Raw genomic sequence first — 20,948 nt, 5'->3', positions numbered from 1 at the left:
GAAAAATCCCAGCTGTCCTGGGCCCAGAACTACACCCAGCTCTGCCCCAAAAAACTCAATCAGGGCTGAGAAAAAAACCCACAGTTCTTTTATTTCATTCGTGCCCACTGCTACCTTGATAGCTTTTAACTGAAACGGTTGTCAAAACAAATCCTTTATTTAATAATGCTGTCAACCAAAAAAAGAAAAAAATACAGATTTTATTGTAGTGCAGATTTTTTTACCCCAGACACACTCCTTTCAAGTCCAGTTTTAAGATGCCAGAAAAAGCTTTCTCTTTAGAGATCTGATCAGTCTAACCATGACTAAGGCAGAGTTTTTTCATATATATAAAATCAGAGCATTAGCCAAAAGGTATTCTAATACAAAAAAACACTTCTCTACTGCACAACCAGAGCAATGTTCTAAGCCTTCAGTATAGCAGAGATGTGCAAGACCTGCTAAAACCCAGAGGATTTTCAAAAGGGGATTTGAGCATCATTGTTACCAATGAGCAAGTGCAGAGGCAGGTGTGACACTCAGTCACCTCTGATTAGCTATTATGGACTTCTCGAAATTCCATTTTAGTTGTGCATTTCTGCTCTTGTGATTCCAACAGAGGCTGCTGCCTCCCCATGGGCAGGCTCAAAAGATAAAGGAACAAAGCAGGGAACTTGCACAGCACAAAGAAACAGATACCATACATGGAGCAGCTTCTGAGGCAAATTAGAACTCCTACTAACAGAACCAAATTGCTGCCTCTCTTCCCTACTTTAATACATACCTTCCAAGAAGGAGCACTGCATTATAGTGTTTTTCCACAGAAAGAGAAGACAAGCAATATGTGAGTCTGTGAACAGTCTGTGGCTGACATGTCAAGCTGCACTGAAAAAGGGGAATCCTCCTACTGAATTTTCTCATTAAAGTGCCTAAACACGAATCAATCCCTTTTAGTCAGCTCTCATTTATTGCTATAAAGCCAAGTACCTGCATTCTCAGGGCCAGATCAGCATTTTCCCAGCTCATGCTGAAGCAAGCACAGCGTGAGAGAATGAGAAACAGCCCCCTGGTGAGAGTCCCTGTCCCACATCCCTGAGTCAGTACAGACATCTTCAGGAAGCTGAGCTTCTCTCCAGCAACAACAGCTTGATCAGGAATCCTCTCTGCTCTATTCTGCCCAGTCTAGGAACTGCAAGGTTCATAATCACAAAAATGTGCCTTTTCTTGCACCTCCTATCCAATATTCGCTTCAACACGAATGCAGAGCTATCAGGAACCCAATTATGTCTGACTTAAAAATCACACCATGATTTTAGCTAACTCTAACTAGCCAGCTGCTACTCTTCAGCACTGGAGAAGCTCTCTGGACTGTGAACACAAAGAGCTTGTTAACACATACAGCAGAGAGATTTCAGTGAAAAGACACAGACAGTCCATGAAACAGAGAAGCAATCTGCACTTTAAGTCTGTCACGTTGTCCACCAGCCTGGACTATGCTAATCACATCTCTCAGTGTGCTGTAAGAGCTGTCATTGCCAGACTGCACTTAATCACCATTCTTGCAGCAGCAGTGAGCAGAGTTCATCTTTTTCCCTTTAATAAGAGCCATTACATCATTCTCCAGCATGGAAACTATGAAGTGGGAAGGTCAAATAGTTCTTAATTAGAAGGATTTTTATTACTGTGATAGTTCCGTTCTAGCCTCAATAAGAGAGATCTGCAGTACAGGCAACAAGAGCTGGAAGGCATCTTGGATATAGGAAGCACTGTTTGAAGCCTGTGAAAACAAAAATCAAAATACACACATGAATAGCTACACTACCAATCAGCTTTGCTCACCACATACTCATTTCAAACAGCATTGATTATTGCACAGAAAAAAACAGAAGCTTAGTGCTTGCTGGATTTTAAAGGCTTCATTCTAGAAATCAATTTTATGTCAAGTTTTTGAGGGGCTTTATGCCAGTAGGCAAAAAAAGCAAATGGCTTAAAGACTGCCAGACAAGATCAGTTCCAATCCAAATGCAGGATACTGTTCTCAGTAAAAGAAGAAAAGTGTTTATTTCTAAGAGAAGCATAGCATGCTGTGGCAGGAAGGAAGAACACATGAACATGAAACACCCCTTTCCTACCACACCTCAGAGCTCTGCAAGCTTGAGAACCAATTTGACAGTAAGGAAGTTTTGGGACTCTTGCATGCTAATTTCTGAACTTGTTCTAAGGTTTAACTTTGGACATTTAAACTCTAAAAATCCAGACTGCTGAATTTAATCTGTGCCTCCTGACCCATCATAACTGTGAGCTGACACTCACTCCTCCTCGCTAAGTAACTCATATCTTGTGCAAATCTACAGACATTTATCAAAACTTTCATGTTATTAGACAGGTAAGCACAATTTTAGACCACAGGTTAGAGAACTTGGCATGCATAAGGATCCTAAAGTGGGAAGAACCAGCACATCTATTTTTAAAGTATTAGCTTAAAGTTTTAACGTTAGCATAACTGACCTCCAAAAACACTCCAGTGATTAAGGGATTAAGCACATCTGCTTTCTCTTTGACCTGCAGAGATCAGACATATATTATCCTGATTGAAAATGTGATCACATTTCTTCAAGCAAGATAAAGCTAAACCCTCAGTAAGTTTAAAACCACCACTGCTCCCTTAACACTAGAGGAAAGCTAAGCCACAAGCTTAGCAGCCTTGTAGCATGCAAATAAGAACAAAGGAACCTGCATGTGCCCAGCACAGGTCGGGTATGAATACACATCACATCTTCAAATGAACTGGGGACAAGTGGAGAATCAGAGATGATGACACCATCTCCAGGAACACCCAAGTGCTTTGGAAAATCCACAAGATTTTCCCAAATCCACAAGAATCACAAACTTTATTTGCTTCTGTCTCCTCAGCATTGTGAGTATCAATTCCCACCCATCTGTGCCAGGCTCTCAAAAGCTCAGATGCCACAGTTTGAGGAACCCTGGCCTAAAAGATCAGTTCCCAAGTTAAAAACTGCATATGTAAAGATGAAGAAACAAAAAGGAGTTCCTGGCAAAGATCCCAAGGCTGTTATCAAATAACCACATCTCATTCCTAAGAACTGTAGTGTAACTCTTACCCCTAGAGTCGTTAAGCACGTTGTGAACTCTTTAGAGAAAGCTGACAGTTCTTTACACAGCATGATGGTCAGTCTGTGGAACAAGACAGGGAAAACAATGAAGTAAACACAGTGCTCAAGATGAAGCTTCTTTCAGCATTCCTCTAAAACATAAATGCCCTGTTTCTATGCTTATTAAGTTAAATTAAACCAGAATTGATATAAACGGTGTATGAAGATTCAGAAGATTCCCAAATAAAATAGAGAGGGGAAAGATGGGGAAATAAATAATTAAAGCAGATGATCTTAAAGAGCACTCAGAGGACACATTCATTCCAGAAGGAACAGTACTAACTTGCCCTTTTTTACTGTCAAGTGTCATTTTCTGAATGAGAAAGTACTGCATATTTCAGACACAAAGCCTTCAAAAAGGGTTTCCTCTTTCTTACCAAGGAATGTCTTTAAGCTGGAAAGAGACAGCTGAGTTCTGTGGGAAGGTAATGATGCCACCTATCACAAATTCACAAATTTTCCCAATTCCCAAATTTAAACACCTGTGCAGAATTCAAGAGCCCTGCATTGCACGGATTTCCAAAGAATTATTAGACAGTTTAATCAGTAGTTATACGCTATCCATTTACTGAGAGATGCACTCACTGTGAAAGGGACTTGGCTCTGTCTGTGGCTGTCACCTCCTCTTTCTGACCATAGAGAAACAAAGCTGCAGTTTTGTGAAACATTTCAATGGAGCAGGCTGTCAGTTCTGCCAGGCTTCTTATGGCAAATGCATGAATATCCTGCAAGAGTGACAAAAATTCTGCATACAACACAAAAACTAACAGCTTTTATTGTTTAAAACAAGTCAATCACACAACATACTATCACTGCCCTTTCAGACCTCAGAACTCACACAAATAGAAGCCCATAAACCCTGTGAGTCACAACTGTAACTCAGCAGCCAGATAAACAGTCTGCAGGCAGATATTCTTTTCCTTGATTACTCAGTTACCTCTACTGATTTCTTAGCATCCTGGTCACCATCTCTGGCTTCTACTTCTTGGTTTTCTTCACTTTCCTTTTCTTCTTTAGGAAGACTGCTGTTGAATCGTGCTATCCACTCATGAGCAGATGTCCTCACCTGTAGCAAGATGTGCCATAATATTTAATGACTGGAATGAAGCCCCCCTGCCCACCACAACTCAATGGAGTATTGGATTTCTCCAGAGGAAAGAAGTAGCTAGAAATCCTTCTGAGCTACTGAGAAGAACCAGGACAAATGATCCCAGTGCCTTCATGATTTTGCAAAAGTTTAGCTGCACTGGTGTATTTGAGGGCAGTTGCTTCTCTAGCACCAGAGGCTGGAGTTTACCAACAAGACCAAACTATCAGAGGCGCTTTAAATACATGTCTGCAGAATGCTGCTGCCACTTGGTGGATCTGAAGGGTAGTGAAATGATGGCAAAGAAGGTGATTCTTCCTCATACCAGCTCCTGAACACAGTAAAACCAGGTGCTTTGTACGAAGAGGAGGTTTTTTCACTGTGGTGGCTGAAGGCTCACATGATTCTGCCCCATAAAGGTAAAGACCCATCTCCTTTCCCTACTATTGCCAAAAGATCTAAAATATGGCTGGTTTTGGTGCATTTGATATTTTCAAAAGCAAAGCAGGTGAAGAGAAGCACTTCCTGTGAGGAAACTCCAGCTTCTAGCATATGGAAAATAACTCACCGTGATCACCTTGGCTGGTGTGGAGGAGATGTGCAATTCTGAAAACAACTCTGTTACTTCTTTTGTGAACTCCTCATCTCCTAAAGGACAAGAAAGGTTAAAGAATCTACACAAAGGACAGATTCAGGAATAAGCAGCACTTCAATGCACAACTAGCTCTGCACAAGTCTGTCAACTGTTTCCTTTCTTTCTCTTTGAATCATCACCTCAGGCAAGAACGCATCAAACCCAGTCCTTTCAAATACAATTTCTAAGGTAAGTTCTGCAAAGGTGGAGACAGCAGTGCCTGAAGGTTAGTTCTTGCTTTCTCAATTCTGGTTTTGTAGCTAAGGTAACTCCTTTTTCTATATTTTCTATTTTTTTACAGGCAGCCTTTTATAACACACTAACTTGCACATCACCTTGGAGAGTCTGAAATATCACTTAGAGCCTATGGTTCTCCTATTATACATGGCACAGCAGATGTGAGATCCATTATGTGCAAATATAAAAGATACATTAAATGTTGAATGATAGCAAGTGCAGGTGTGTAAGCCCTCCCTGATGAGCATTTAGGTAAAAGCAATGCAAGAAATTTACATTTAAATCCATGTAATTCTCAAGAATCAGGGCTCTTGTGTGCAAAGGTACCTCTGAATCTTTTGCTCTGTGTAGCTAACTCTCATTTAAAAAACAAATAAAAAGGCTTTTTGCTCTCACACACGTTGGACAGCTCTGTTCAGAGCTTTCCCTTCTTGGTCAAGGAAAACCCATTCTGTCTCTGAATTAGCATCTTGGCTCAGGGTCAGTTGTATGAACTGCCCATGAGTCAAACAGCTCTAACCCTGCTCTGGCAAGAAATCATTCCAGCTACTGAATTAGCTGCACAGCTTCTCAGAAATGAAGGGTGCTGCTACCTGTCATGCCCCTGGACAGTGATGGCTTTAAGATTAAACATCCAGCTAAAGAATAACTTAAATTTGGCATCATGCCCATTGCTACTGATCAGGGCTGGCTGGTTTTGCACTGAGGATCAGCTTCTCAGAACTGGAGCTCTCTTACCCTTTTTTTCTTCCTCTTCTTCTTCAAAGAATTCAGGTAAAGAAAATGCTTCTTTGAGTTGCTCCATTTCCTCCTTAAGTGTGTCCAACTGCTCTCCAGAGAGGGCATTCAGAACCACTTTCACCTAGTTAGGGGCAGCACAGCCAAAGAGAGAATCAATAAATCCATCCAACAGGACGGAAAATGCAGGCCAAGGTAGAAACCAGTGGGTGTGAGGACAGTAACTTGTGAAAACTTGGCGACCTGCAGGAACTGAGGCTGGCTGGGATAAAGGGAATGGCTTTAGGAGCTGGGGACAGGACAAACTGCTCCCAAGGTAAACACCAGATCCTAATGCAAGGATCAAAGCAAAGTTCTGTAATCATTTTACAGGAAGTTCGTAGCACTTGATTTTACATGTATATACCTGTATTTCTTATCTTTTTTCCCCTGCTCAGCTGAACTCAAAATAGAAAGCAAAATGCTCAAGGCCATTACCTTTGATTCACTCTCTCTGGAAAGCATCTCTAAGGCCTCCAGATGCGAAAGACCCTGAAACTCATCAAACAGTAACCCATAATGGGCTTTCTTCTCAGTAGCCATGGTAACCTCGGTAGCTGTCTGCTGCTCTTCTTTCTCCTTTGCCTCTCGTAAGACCTGAAAAAGAAAAGCAGAGGCCTCGTGACAGTGCCAGGAGATAGAGAATACAGAGGGAGAAATGAGAGAAAGCAATGAGGTGCTGATAGGGAACTGCTGTACCTGAGATAACGTAGAGGTTCTGTTTATTAGGCCCTTTGTTTTTTTGAATCCAGGGTCTCCCTCAGCTATTACATCCATTGTCTTTTTCCCGATGAATTCCAAGGCATCCAGACCTCCACTAATAACACTTTTACCCTAGGAATCAGATTTGGATAAAGACAGCACATAAAACTCAGAGAAGATTACACAATGGAAGAAATTTAATTGGGAGAGTTTTATCAGCAATCTTATGCTGGGCACTCACATAAAAGCCAAATTGGTCCTTGTCACCCTAAAATTCAACCCTAATCATCACAAAGAGAGCAGCAGGACATAGAAAGAACCACAACACATTATCACCCAACAGCTTATTACAGCACCCAGAGAGCTGCAGCAATCTGATGGAAAATACATTTTTTTTAGTTCATGAACAAGCTGGTTCTCAGCACATCACAGTATTCAGTTCTCATCCTTCCAATGAGAAAACACCAGACCTGTGGATTTTACTGCTAACTTTTGTTTGAGCCTTAAAAGCAGAAACAGAAGCACCTTTCCATCTGCAGCTCTTTCAGATTCCCAGGCAAATTGACAAGACAGCAGATCACAAAAGCAGTTTCTAAGGGTAATGGCTTCCTTTGAAGTGCATTTCTCATGGTCACAGGAGCAAGCTGATTTCCAAGCCAGTTGGGCTAGTTTCACATATGTTTTTGAAAAGGAGAATGGATTTCATCTCTAGTTCTGTGGAAATCAGTGGAAATACTCCAGGAATGAGTCTGACCCTGCATTTAGCTGACTACTCCAAAGGAAAGGCAGAGATGACAGAGTACAGAGGTGACATGCACAGAAATGCCTGTTCTGCACAATCACTGTTAGGACTTTTTTGTTATGTACCAGCATTCAGTACAGAACTATCAAAATTCAATGCATCTTTCACATTAAATGCCAGTTAGAAGCACGGCCCAGGATAAGGGTTGTCTGAAGGCTGGAAGAGTTTATCACCATGCATTCCACAAATGTCAAAATTAAGTTTCCTCTTACAATGTTTCAGATGAAAGGCCAAAACCCCAAAGCTCCCTTAAACCCATTTTCTCCTGCATTCCCAACTCACTCACTGTGCTTTGGACAGCAGTAGAGATGGTTGATAAAACTTCAAGAGCCCCAGCAATAGGGAAGGAGCTGCCATCATCAGCTGCATCAGCGTTGCTGGCAGCAGGATTCTCACTTCCTGCATTAGAAGGCAGAAAATTAACTTCCTGATTTCAAAAACAAAAAAAGATCCTGTCAGCCACAGAGTGGAGAAAATTAACAGACACCAAATATCAGCTAGGAGTAAGCTTACAATTCAGATTATTTTCCTCTCTACTTTTCAGAGCTAACAGAACTAAGCAAGAGAATATTATTTTAATGATTTTATTATCAGTCTCAAAGTGCAAGGTGCAGATTAAGGCAATGTTATTTTGGGGCTGATTATGTTATGAAAAACATCCCAGGGATGTTTCCATGCAGAACAAAACTGACCTTTTGTAGCATCTTTAGACTCTGTTGAGATTTCACTAGGACTGGGGATCCCAAGGGTTGTTTCTGCTTTTTCTATGACATTTGAAATACCTTGACCTAGAGAAGACAGAAAGCAGAACAGAAACAGGATTAGAGCTGCATGTTCTTTTTTATTATTCCAGATTCCTTCTGTTCAAAACAGTTTAACCAGCACTAAAACCTCCTTCCATCCATCTCACCTACCAATGTAATGAACCCAGGTTTCATCTTAGCTTTTAAATAAAGTTGTAAATATTGGCACAATAGTAGTTTAAAATACCAGGTGAAAATTACATAAACGCCTTAAAAACTTGAAAGCAATTCTGTCTGTGCATACCTCCTTAATCTCACTGTACCTTTTGGTACAAGCTTTTCCCATTACTTGAACAATTCCCTTGACATTTTTCCAATAATGGCCACTATAACTAAAATCCCCTTCTCTAGAAACAAGTTCTAAAGTACCAGCTTGAGACACAAAACATGATTAAAATATTTATCAAATACCAGAAAGAGCCTTACCTACAGTAGCTACGGTAGCAGACGCAGTTGACAGAAGAGATTTCCCCCAGCTTCCCCAGTAGCCCCACCCTGTCTGAACTGCAGGAGGATCTGAGACCTTTAATGAAGAAAAACAGAAGACTGATGCAGGCATTATGGTGAGGAGAGGAACACAAGCAATCATGTGACTTTTGTGCAGCTTTTTCATTTCAGAGAACAGCAATGTGAATTTTTAGAAAGGAGTGGGGCTTATGCTCAGAGTTCTCCTGTGCTCAAAGCCATGAAATGTGAAGTCACATCTTTCTGAGAAAGCACAGGAACATACCTTGATGGTTTCAGCTGCAGGCTTTTCTGTGGCAGCAGGCTGGCTTGGGGGCTTGGGTTCAGGTCTTTTCCGAGTCACAGGCACAGTCTCTTGTTCTCTCCCTTCATTGCTCTCAGAGCAGCCAAGTTCCTCTGTCTTCTGTTCATTTTCAGCTTTGCTAAAGGTTTCATCTTTCGGATTTTCAGCACTGTCTTCCTCAGACATGACTACAAATATCCAGAGAAAACAAAGCAAATAAAATAATCACTCCCTCGCACTTTGACATTAGTTCAAGTGCATCACGTTGGCGTTTTAAATACTTAAACACAACAATGTTGCCACACATACCCACATGTGTGTACTTCTGACTCAAAGAAATGTCATACTTGGAAGTTTAAAGTCCCACAGGGACACGTGGCTTTATCTAACTGACACACCCTCTGCACAGGAAAAAAAAAAAAAAAAAAAAAAACAACAGTCTGCTAACTCTGAAAAACAAATAAGGTACAAAAGGGCCTCAGATATTTAAACCTATTACATGTTCCACCAAAATAAAAGGGAAAACAAATCGCTTGGGACAGCTGGTTTGAGGAGTGCAGGGGACAAATGGGGACAGCTGTCAGAGAGCTGAGCAGGCAGGGAGGCATCGACTGGGTCACTTCTGTACTTGGGGGTGAGCAGTGCAGGGCAGGAACAGCCCCAAGAGCTGCGAGGAGCTCCAGCTGCCCCAGCATCGGGGATGGGGATGATGAGCGAGGCTGTCACGCCGCTCTCGGGGCCCTCGTGTCACCGTCCGGGCTCCTCTGGCAGGGAAGGGACCTGCAGGTCCAGGCAGGGCCGAGCCGAACCGCAGAGCCCCCGGGATGCCGCTGTGTCCCCGGCCAGGCGCTCGCTGATGCAGCCGGGGCAGCTGCCCCCACAACTTCCACAGCAACGGGGAAGCGATGACCTCAAGCGAAGGAAAGCGACAGCTCCGGGAGCGGGCTGGGGACCGCCACCCCATCTGCCCAGGACCCTCCACAGCGAGCCCGGCTCACCCCGCCACCCTCCCCACACAGCCCTGGAGGCCTCCCTGTGCCTCCGCTTCCCCGGGAGACCCCCAAAGTCCCATAATCCACACGGGGCTGCTCCATACGGCACCCCAAATTCCCCGGAGCTCCCCGTGGGGCTCCTGCCGCACAGGGAGCCCGCCAGGTGCCCACAGCACTGCCCACGGTGCCGCCTGCCCCACAGCCGCCCCCAGCCGCGTCTCCCCGCGGGGCTCGCTGTGCCCCGCACAGCCCCGGCCCTGTGCCGCCCTCACCGTCGGCGGTCGGCGCGGCCCCCGCGGCTCCGGGCGGACCGAGAGCAGCGAGGCCGGCGCAGAGCGGCCCCGGCGCTGCCCCGGAAGCGGCCTCAGCTCGGGGAAGCGCGTCCGGGCGGCGGGGCCGGCGGCTGCGGCGGAGCTCTGGGACAGGCCGGGCCGGGAAGCCTCGTCCCGGTGAGAGCGGCGGGACCGCCAGGTTCGCCTGGCAAGGTCGGGGGCGAGGGGCAGCGGCGAAGGGGGAGGCCGCGGGCCCATGTCCCGCCTCGCTGTTTTGGCGTGGAAATAGGGGCAGAAGGGGCGGGTTTGGGGGCAGCGAAAGTTGTGGAGGGCCTCGAGAGAAAGCCACATGAGGAACGGCTGGGGTCACTTGGTGTGCTCAGGCTGGAGAATGGAAACTGAGGGCAGAGCTCATGGGGGTCTGCAGCTCCTCCCGAGCAGGGTCATCTCCGAGCTCTGCTGTGTGTGACAGGGACAGCACCCAGGGAACGGCTGGAGCTGTGCCAGGGTGGGTTAGAGTGGATTTTGGGAAAGGTTCGTCCCCCAGAGGGTGCTGGGCACTGCCCAGACTCCTCAGGGAATGGGCACGGCCCCCAGGCTGCCAGAGCTCCAGGGGTGTTTGTTTGGACAGAGCTCCCCAGCACGGGGTGGGATTTTTGCGGTGACCTGAGCAGGGCCCGGAGTTGGACTGGCTGATCCTGGTGGTTTTATTCCAACTCAGAATATTGCGTGTGTTTGTGTTTCTGGCATGACGTCGTGCCCCAGTGACACCAGCCTGTGGCCTCTTGGCCCCGTGCCCTCGGCTGTGGTGTGGCCGTGTCGTGTGTCGCCTGTCCCACTGCCACCACCAGCCCAGCGGGACCAGCATTTTTCCACAAGCGAACTTGGAGCATACAGGAGCTGTGAGGACAGGGTAACGTTAAGTGAAACTTTGTGCCTGATCGTTTTTTAGCTGACAGGGCAAAAAACCCGTTTTGGTGCGCAGCCGGTGCCATGTCGTGGCGAGTTACTCCGTGACAGGTGTCAGGCATCCAAGGGATGAGCACAGGAAAACAACAGATCCCATCAGGCAGCCTCACGCAGCGAGGCTGGGCCTGGTGTGCTGTGGATTTACCCCTTAGGTTGGTTTTTGGGCCGTGGGTGCTGCCATTCCCCTGCAGAGCTTTGGCTGGTGGCAGCAGAGGGGGAGCCCTCCCTGCAGCCTGGGAGCACCCGGAATGGCTCTTGTCAAGGCCGTGCTGGCTGTGTTCATAAACTTCCCAAGAGTTCCTGTCTGCAGGGCTCTGCCAAATGCATCTCCCTGGTTTGACAGAGGGTCAGAGGGCACTTGCAAATGGTGTTTCTGCAAGACATCAGCAGCCTGTGCTCTGTCAGGTGTGTCTCAGTTTATTGCCTCACGTTACTCCAGGTATGAAGTGATGTTATAAGCAGTGAATGTAAAACCATATAACTTGCAACCTCTTGGGCCCCAATTTTGCAGTGCCATATAAATGTGTGTAATTTTAAGTACTATCAGTGCTTCCACTGACCTCAGTGGGACTACTTAGAGTGCTCTAAGTTTGACACAAATACACTTCTTCAGGGTAGGAGCCAAGGATGACTCATACAAGCACATGCATCACAGATTTTTATCTTTCCACTGCTATTTGTTGTTACAACTTATGGTTTAATAAAGGTTAAATGTGTTGAGCTCAGCTTCAGGTTCAGTTGTAAAATAGCCGGTTTCTATTCTGGCACATTTCATCTTGATTGAGCTTAACACTTTGTTGAAGAATTGGGATGTTGGCACTGATCAGGCTTTATCCTTTTTGGGTCCTTTATCAGCTCCAGCAGCTGTTTTGCATAAGTGCAATGGATGAAGAATATGGATTTTGCAAATCATTTTATTGTTCCCAGCACTCGGCAGTGAGAGATCATTGTCTGCTTAGCAATAATGGCTTTTCCAAAAGACAAACAATTTCTAATAAATCAGACCTCGAAGAATTTAATAGTAAAATTAAATGACCCATTACCAATGGTTTATGCATTATGCAGGCTCAGTGCAAGTATAGTGGAGAGCATATGCAATTACTGAAGATAATTATTCTTATGAGGGAAAATGTTGCTGAGTATTTCTTGTGTTAAATAAATGAGTGAGATTCCTAATGTCATTTAGGAGAAACGTCACAGACGCTTGGAAGCCTTAACAATTCAAATTTAATAATTTAAAATGACAATAGCGCAGGCAAAGTACAAGAGGCTCTGGGATTATTCTCTAATAAATCTAAAGCAGAGGTTATTGTTTTAGAAGACTGGAAGTTATTATGTGCCTGTGATTCAAGGGTGAAGATGAGGGTTTGTGTTTGCTGCAGAACTGTTGTCAGTTTTAACTGCATCAGGCCCTGTGAAGTCAAGTCTGATGGATGCAAAAGTGCATTTTTAGCTGAAGGCAGCTGGGTCATAGGGTGATGTCAGCTCGAAGTCTGGGACCACAGCACCTCGCTTGCCACCACAAGCTGTGGCAGACCTTTAAGCAACCCAAATGTCAGTGGTCCACTGCCAGTCCACAGCCTGTCTGTGTGGTGTCTGCGTAAGGTTGCCAAAACAAGCAGGTCAATGTCAGCAGCTTTTTGCAGGCTCTGAAATGCTCTGAAAATACCAGGGGTGTAAAAATTGAAGGTTAAAACGCCCAAACAGAAAAATAATTGTTGATCAACGGCAGCCTTAGTAATTTTTTTTCAGACCTGTGCTGTTGCTGTGGATGGGATGCTCTTCTTCAGAGGCAGCAGGACTCAGTAATGCTTTCCCTAAAGTGTAGCTGGTGAAAAACAGGAATGAAAGAGGCCTTGGTAGTGGTTTTAACTGTTTAGCTGTGGGAAAGTAGCTTCTCCAGCACAATGGTATAATTGAGTTCTCTGCACTAGTCTCGTCTTAAATGAAAGAACAAGAGGCATGATAGAAAACAGAGTGGGGCCAATAATTAAAAAAAAAAAAGAAAAAGAAGAAGGCAGATGAAGGGATTGCTGTTTATAGAGAAACAAGTAGGGAGCCTGTTTTCCAGTTTCTCTTGCAGGATTCAGTGAGTGGGTTGGTTAGTCAAGCTTGAAGGAGAGTTGGACACAGCTGTCTTCTTTGCCTTCTTTGTTAAACTGGTCTTGGCAATAGCCACAACAGAAATGGAAATGGGTCAGATAACACATTTCTCATCAGATGTCAAGTATGGAATCTGGTTTGACCTTCGACAAATTAACTTTCACTGAAAAAGAATCCCAGTCTGGATAGCATCAGCAGAATTTCCCCTTTTGAATATGCTCAGCTTGTGTCTGTTGAAAGACAATTACTAGAAATCACCTGGGTTTATGCATGTTATATTATTTTTCAGAAGTGCTTTAGATAGTGTTAATTGGTAATTCTAGAAAGAGGAAAAGTGTCTGCATTATTTATTAAGTAAATGGGTTCCTTTGTGTTATTTATGAAATTCCCTTCCACTAACATCTGTTATTTGTAGAAGAAAAGATGATAAATTTGAAGTCACACAGTCAATGGTATGAAATGAGATATTTTTTAGGATAACATTTGAGCTTGTAGCTTCTGTACTTTGTAAATGATGTTTTAAGGCTCTGGAGCAGTCTAGATGGAATCATAACTTCAGGGAACACATATTGGATTAGAAATTTTCTTGAATCAGGCTTCCAGGAAAATTGATTACAGATTGTCTCTTATCAGTGTCATCTCATTTTGTTACAAGTTGGTTTTATTCTGGCTTGTGTGCAAAAGACAAATTAAGGAGGAAAATTAAAGGCTGTATCCTAATGCCTTAAAATATCTTTTGTGCACATTAATTTGAGGAGTATCTGTCCCTAGACAAAACAATTTTTCACATAGCTATGAAGTTTGGGTAGGGAAGACAGTGAAGAAAATATGACTGAGACGAAGTGACATAAACTAAAAGATTTTCAGCAGGAGCTCATTGTAAAATAAACAAGAATAACAGGAAGCAGACTTAGAAAATGCAGGAGCAACAAGAGATATTGCAAAAAAGAGAATATATGTAGATATCAGTGTCCTGGTATTCAGAAAGGGATCTCCTCTTCTGGCTGTAGATAACCACCAGGAGACTTTTCCCAAGTAATTAAATCATATTATATAGTATTTAGACATCTAATACCAGTTATGCCCCTAAAATCAAGTAAGTAGATGTAAATGCTAAAAATCAGATGTGTGTGTGTGTGTGTGTGTGTGTGTGTGTGTGTGTGTGTGTGGTTTTTCTCTGGATGGTAAATGAAAGACTGGCTTTAGAGAACGAGGGCTTAAAAGCACTTTGATATTGGTGGAGAGGGAGGCAGAAATTACATCCTCTTTCTCTCTTTTCTTCCTCTGTTAAGAAAGCACTTTTTCTCTGGTAAGAAATGCAGAATCCACTTTTAAAGATAATTGTGCATTTCGAGTAGTCTGAACAATTTGTTCTTTTTGTAAAACCTTTTTCCCCTTAATGATTATTGTTCCAGAGATTATTTATTTGGTTGGGAAGATGAACATCTAGTGGACTGGAGGTTGTGCTAATGCCTTCTTACCCTCGTTTTATTACTGTGTTCTGAGCAAAGCTCTGATTTGGAACCTCTCAGCTGACAGTTTGTATTATGCTAATCGAAATCTGTTTACTGGAAATTAAATTTGAATACATGGTAACCTTGCTGTCATTAATAAACTTACTGCTTTTTTTTTATTTTTTCAGTTTTACTTCCAGTTTCCACTTCAAATATTGATGGTCTTGAAAGTGCATTTGGATCCCAGACATTTTCCATCACAGAACAAATCAAGAGCTCTTCTCCTATCTCTGAGCAATACAGACAGCTTAATATCATATGACCTCATTTCTCCAAATTAAATGAAAGAAGAATTTTCACTAGCTTTCCATGAAGCTCAGCTATTGCCTGTTAATTTTGACTGTTAGTGCTGATCTTTCAGTTGGATTCACAGTGGAAAATGTAGCTTTTAACAGGACAGTTTCTTTTGGGTCTTTCAATGCATCACTTCATGCAGTGTCTCAAGCTTTAATAAGTTCTCCAGCACACTATGATATCATAGCCAAAGAGGGGACCAGTATTTTAATTGAATGTAAACTGAACATCAGCCAGTACGAACATATCCTTTGGTATAACTCCAGAGGACACCTGCTTGAACAGAAAGATGAAGGTGAGTTTTCCTGCTGTTTTCTATCCATCATTATTCCCCTTTTAAATAGTATTGGAAAACCTCTGAGACTTTATGATAATTTTCTCTTCCTAGCCTCCCATTTTTACAATTGGGAGATAAGGAGAGAGCAAAGAAAAGTCCTTTGCCCTCTGAAATGTTGCTTGGGAATTACACCTGAGTGCTTCTGTTCCAGCCCATCCATCCTGTTTTAGTGCCCCACAGAATGATGTTGCTCAAGAGTCATCCCACTAGTCCATGCAGAAGAAATTAATCCTCATCATTTAACTGATGGTTTTATTTATTATTGCTCTGGTTTAAATTATATTTTTCCAAATGCATTAATTAAGCACAATTCTCCACAGCTTGCGACCTTTTGAGCTGGCAGTTGGTGCTTTAATTTTGTTACAGGATATGTTTTAAAACATAATTAATACATTTATTTTTTGGTTTATGTACCAGTGAGACTGTGGAAAGTAACACAATATGTAATGCCCAACGACAGAATTCATGCTATTTAACCCTTTTGAACTGAAGTGGAATATATTTTCCTACCCTTTGGCTCTTTCAGTTTTATCCCTGCAGTTTTTAATTTAAAACAGTATTTTAGAAATGCATGTGTTTTTCTCTATTAGTATTAATGAAGGTCGTCGAACTAATTGATAGGATCTTGTTGGAGGCCATCTTTCTGCCTTAAGTATTCAGTAACCTTTTTGTAGTTATAATGCCATCTGGAGATTAGTTCAAAGTAGAGTAATTAGAAGAATAAGTTATGAAAACAGTTCAAAGCAGAGTAATTAGAAGAAATGAGTTATGAAAACAGTTTTCCCTCTAAGTTATAAATGCACAGCAAATGCTGTATAAAACTTCTTGTATTGATTTCTTTTTACTTGCGTTTTGCACGTCAGCACTGCATGCTCAGCAGAAAACTCTCAAGAAAATTCTGGGTTCTTTTGCCAACAGAGCCATTTACAGACTTATTTCTTTCATGGGCCACTTGACTTTTGACTCTGAACATATGGAAAATTAGACTTTATAGAGGACAGTCTTTTAACATAGGGTGAGAAGCCCTAGTTAAGAATTAGAATCCCTGTCAGAAAGAACCAGCAGGCCATAAGCACACTGGAAAGTGCAGATGAGAGAAGGAAGTAAAAGTAGTGTAGCAAGCATGCAGAATAATTTACCATGAAGCAGTAGGATGGGTAAGTGGGTTGTGGCTTTCTGTGTCACAAGCATGAAAAGGACATTCTAGTCCTTGGTGTACTGGTACTATGCTAGAAGTGGAGTGCTCACTGCCAAGCTTTGACTCTGGTGATGTTTACCCTGGCATTTTTGTTTCATGAGCTCTGTTTGTTTCTAACCCCTGTGTAGGTGACCGGTGGAGAATTGCTGATAACTCCCTCAACATCACAAAGGTCAGCTTTGCTGACCGGGGCCGGTACACGTGTGCAGGCATTAATCATAACGAGACCTTGTACTACACAGTCACCCTGAGGGTAATCTTCACCTCAGGGGACATGAGCATCTACTACATGATTGTGTGCCTCGTTGCCTTTGCCATCACCCTCATTTTGAACATCACCCGCCTGTGCATGATGAGCAGCCACCTCCGCAAAACGGAGAAGGCCATCAACGAGTTCTTCCGGACGGAAGGGGCGGAGAAGCTGCAGAAGGCTTTCGAGATAGCCAAGCGTATCCCCATCATCACATCGGCCAAAACGCTCGAGCTGGCCAAAGTCACTCAGTTTAAGACCATGGAGTTTGCTCGCTACATCGAAGAGCTCGCCAGGAGCATCCCCCTGCCGCCGCTCATCCTCAACTGCAGGGCGTTCATGGAGGAGATCTTCGAGGCCGTGCGGGTGGACGACCCCGACGAGGTGGGCAAGGAGGACAAGCAGCCCCCCGGCTGCGGGGCCCAGGCCGCGCTGTTCGCCGGGAGTGCGGAGATGAAGCGCAGCCATTCCCCGGCCGGGGACTCGGACGACGGCTCCCTGAGCGAGCAGGGCCAGGAAATCGCCGTGCAGGTGTCCATCCACCCCCAGTCCCACGGGCAGAGCATCGACACCGTGTCCCACGGCAGCTGCCACTCTGTGCCTGCTGAGGAAGGCACCTGCTGAGCCCAGCCATCCACAGAGGGGCGAAGGAAGCTCGGGTGAGCCAAGGGTACTGTGAGGAAAGGGTCTGCAAACAAGCTGCCTCAGTCCCATGTGCACAAGAGTTTTCCAGACTGCTAGTTCTGAAGTGTGTATTTTCTGTCAGTGCTGATTTAACAATTGCAGTCTGCTAGAAAAGGCCGTTTGGAATATTGTGCGGGGGCTTTTCTTTCTAAAGCAGGTTTGCTATATTTAAAATAGTTACAAAACAGGAATTTTTTGTCCTTGGCTCCTTGGTAGCTTTTGATATTTCAGATCTGTGTGAGAAGTGACCAAGCTGAGCAGTACACCTTGCAATAAGAACTTTTCCTTTGTGAGCTCCTTCTTTCTTCACAAAGTTGAGCTGAAATTCATTTGAGTCAGTGTTGTTGTCCTGATGAATTGAGTTCTGTGCTCTTTTTGAGTTGCCTCTTGGTGTGTGTAGCCCATCAGAACCATGGTGAGCTTGAACAAATCTGTTTTGTGTCACGTGCTTCTGTGTTGCTATCAAAATGTACTGTACTTAGGAAAAGAATAGTGACAGGATCTGCTGCTGGATTAAGTGAATTGTTGTAGTTTCAAAGCAGCTTAGAGAACAACCAGGAGGTTTCAGTTTTCTGTGCATCTGCAGGAAACTTGTGTGTATTCTAAAAGCTAGTTGCTTAAACTTGGTGCTGATTGCCAAAGCGCCTTACCCTGGTCCTGTCCCACAGAATGGAGCAGTGACAGCACTGCTGGCACTGCCTGGCTTTTCATTTTGCTGATTTCACTCGCTATAGAAAATCCAAAGTTTTATATTGTATTTGACGTTGTGGTGAGAAAAGGATGACAGTAATCACATAGTGGCAAAGCTAATAGATGAATTTATCATCTGCAGACAGGTGTCAGGCACATCTTCCTGAACAGCATTATAATAAAGTAGGTGAAAAGTAGAGACACTGAGTGGCTCTGCTCCGGCTGGTCAGAAGGCAGTGGCAAACAGCAGGAGGGGAGTGACTCCCTGATAGAGCCCAGCCTTGTGTGCTGCTGAGGTGGAAGAAGGGAGAGCTGCAGCTGCTGACACATGTACACACACAAGTACTTCACCAAGGATCTCCCACCTGGCTTCCACAGCTGTAGAGATCCAGCCTCCAGGAATCAGAGTGCAGACAAGAATCTACTTTCTTCTTCCACTCTTTGGTGCTGTGTTTTTTTTTTTTCCCCTTAACATTTGTAAGTTATATCATTTAAATAGCATTTTATATCCTGTTGAGATTTAGTAGATGCTTGTAAGCACTCCACATATTAATTTCTTACAACTACTGGAAGCATATTGCCATATAATTTTAACAACTTGGCAACAGGAGCGCCATTTAATTTCTCACAACTCTTTTTTCTTTCCTTATTATTACAGAAATGTCAGTTGAATAAGTGATTCTGGAGGGCTGCTCAGGATTCTTAAGAGGATTTGACATTACGTTTACATGGGTAGAGGTGGAAAACAAGCAGGCACAGTGGTAATAGCAGGGTGGGGCTGTCTGTGGTAATACATGCTCAGAAGGAAGGTGCTGAAAGAATTATGGTTACCATATCAGAGAGAGGGAAATGACAGCATCTCTTACCATTTTAAACTACCTTCTGGGGAAATTCCTGCAGTCAGCCATCCGTTAAATCACCCTAGTTGCCTTTGGCCTGTCGGGTAAGAGTGGTGTTAGTCAGGAAGGAAATTGCTAGCCTTTATTACAATAACATTCCCACCAGCTTGGTGCCATTTCTAAGACTGTAGCAAACTTTGTCTGCTTCAGGGGAATAAAACCTTCTGTACACACTTGGAGTAGCTGCCTCAACAGTGACTTCTTTTTTTGCTTCCATAGTTTGATGGCACTTTATGTCCAGGTGAAAAGTTTGTATAGTTTTGTGTAGCCTGTCTGGTTTATTTTCATTTTTTTGAGGTTATCAATGTTAAAAGATACTCTGTGGATAAATACCTATTTCTCTTAGAAGAAGGAAGCTGCTGGCTTCACTTCTGTGCTACAGTGTGTTCTGCAGGTTTGTTGCACGTGTGAGGGGAGATTTGAGAGTTTGCACCCTTTAGGATGCAAGAGGTGAAGGCTACAAGAGAGAATGTTCTGTTTCAATCTCCTTTGTGCCACAGCCATCAGAATGTACCTGCACCTGCCTTATTTCCCTTTGAACAGCTCTCCTTACTCCTGTGGAACTGTTGCATGATATGCAACATATGGATGTATTACCCCTAAAAACAAACGCAGTGAGAGATGCCACTGCAAAATCTAAACTATTTAATTGCTTCCTAAGAAGCAGTTATGATTGACAGATGTCACATCAGAAGTGGCAGCTTACAGGCAGCAGAATGACACTGCAAGTGTCAGATGGGTGTCAGGAGAGCAGTTTCGAGTGATTTGATCTCTTTTTTTGATTTTCATACTTTATTTATGTAGCTCCGAGTTCTTACTGAGCACAGGTACCTGGTGTCTTTATGCATCCTATTGTTGGTTGAGAGGAAGGAGTGACCATGCATGAAGGTCCTCAGAAATGCAGTTGCAGTGTCAATTGCAGGACAGCAAAGCTGAGAGTTTTCCTGAATTACTGTATTCTGTATTCTGTTCCTTAAATTAATTTCATTCCTGGGAAGGAGGATGTTTTGTAAGGATTTCAGTATATCAGGAGTACCTTCTGAATGTAGGAACTGATCCTACTCCCACTGAATTCAATTAGAGAGGATTTGGAGCTCTGTGCATTTTACAGGATTTTTATGCATCTGAAAGCAAGGACGATGGTGATGTTAAATGGTAAAAGTGATTTCCTGGGAATGAAATTTGACACCAGTTTCCAAACAACTTGTGAACTATTCTTGTTACCCTGAGAGTAAATGCGTGCACTTAATGTCTTTGATGAATCTAATTGAACATTAACATTGAAAGTGTTTCTCTCTTAACTTTTTCTAAGATGAGGAGAATCTAGAGTAGTTTCTTTCCTTTAAATTAAAGTTTCTGACAATCACAAAGCTATTCTATCTCTTCTTTGTGACTTACTTTAAAAAATATAAAACCTACTTGTTATCCAAGAGTACCTAAAACTAACTTTGTAGTGATTATTTGTGTTACCTGGATTGTAATGTAACTGTTTAATGTAACCACCTAGGATTTCATACTTTCATAAAATGAATTGGTAGATTTGCAAAATAAATTGAAAAGAAAAACCTTGTTCTGCTGGAATTTTCTGTTTTACAAGTGAGGAGTGCCTGTCCCTCCAAGGTTATGTAGCAGCTGCATTGAGCTCAGCAGAATGTTGTTAAAAAGCCTGACAGAGGTTATTGGGATATTCAGTCATCTGAAGGACCATTCCTGCTATGACATCTTTGGATCTGTCTTTTTTTTTTTTTTTATTGTCTCAAAGTCTTCAACAGCATCTAATAATTGTTCCCAGCTGCAGATACAA

At 43.2% G+C, this 20,948-nt stretch overlaps 2 protein-coding genes across 4 annotated transcripts; one reads left to right on the top strand and one right to left on the bottom strand.

The window, feature by feature from the left end:
• Positions 1–138: 138 nt before the first annotated feature.
• On the bottom strand, positions 139–10,346 carry FAM114A2 (family with sequence similarity 114 member A2). The gene is made up of 14 exons (XM_014875992.2): positions 10,207–10,346; positions 8,925–9,130; positions 8,621–8,717; positions 8,084–8,179; positions 7,678–7,790; positions 6,587–6,721; positions 6,326–6,484; positions 5,849–5,972; positions 4,808–4,887; positions 4,090–4,218; positions 3,738–3,877; positions 3,102–3,174; positions 2,488–2,541; positions 139–1,756 (listed from the first exon to the last, which is right to left on the bottom strand). The coding sequence occupies exons 2-14, from the start codon at positions 9,126–9,128 to the stop codon at positions 1,658–1,660; spliced, it is 1,503 nt and encodes a 500-aa protein (XP_014731478.2). The 5' UTR covers positions 9,129–9,130; positions 10,207–10,346; the 3' UTR covers positions 139–1,657.
• Positions 10,269–20,713, top strand: MFAP3 (microfibril associated protein 3). Of its 3 annotated transcripts, none has more exons than XM_014875993.2 (3): positions 10,269–10,383; positions 14,921–15,381; positions 16,750–20,713. In XM_014875993.2, exons 2-3 carry the CDS (start codon positions 15,102–15,104, stop codon positions 17,493–17,495), a joined length of 1,026 nt encoding a protein of 341 aa, XP_014731479.2. In that variant the 5' UTR covers positions 10,269–10,383; positions 14,921–15,101; the 3' UTR covers positions 17,496–20,713. The 3 variants fall into 3 exon arrangements, with proteins under 3 accessions (XP_014731479.2, XP_088029690.1, XP_088029689.1); XM_088173564.1 differs by having other exon boundaries at positions 10,305–10,419; XM_088173563.1 differs by lacking the exon at positions 10,269–10,383 and adding an exon at positions 10,550–11,580.
• The last annotated feature ends 235 nt before the right edge of the window (positions 20,714–20,948 follow it).

Source organism: Sturnus vulgaris, chromosome 15, assembly GCF_052056855.1.
Source record: "Sturnus vulgaris isolate bStuVul1 chromosome 15, bStuVul1.hap1, whole genome shotgun sequence".
Classification (NCBI taxonomy): Eukaryota; Metazoa; Chordata; class Aves; order Passeriformes; family Sturnidae; genus Sturnus; species Sturnus vulgaris.
This window is presented reverse-complemented; position numbering and strand designations above follow the sequence as displayed.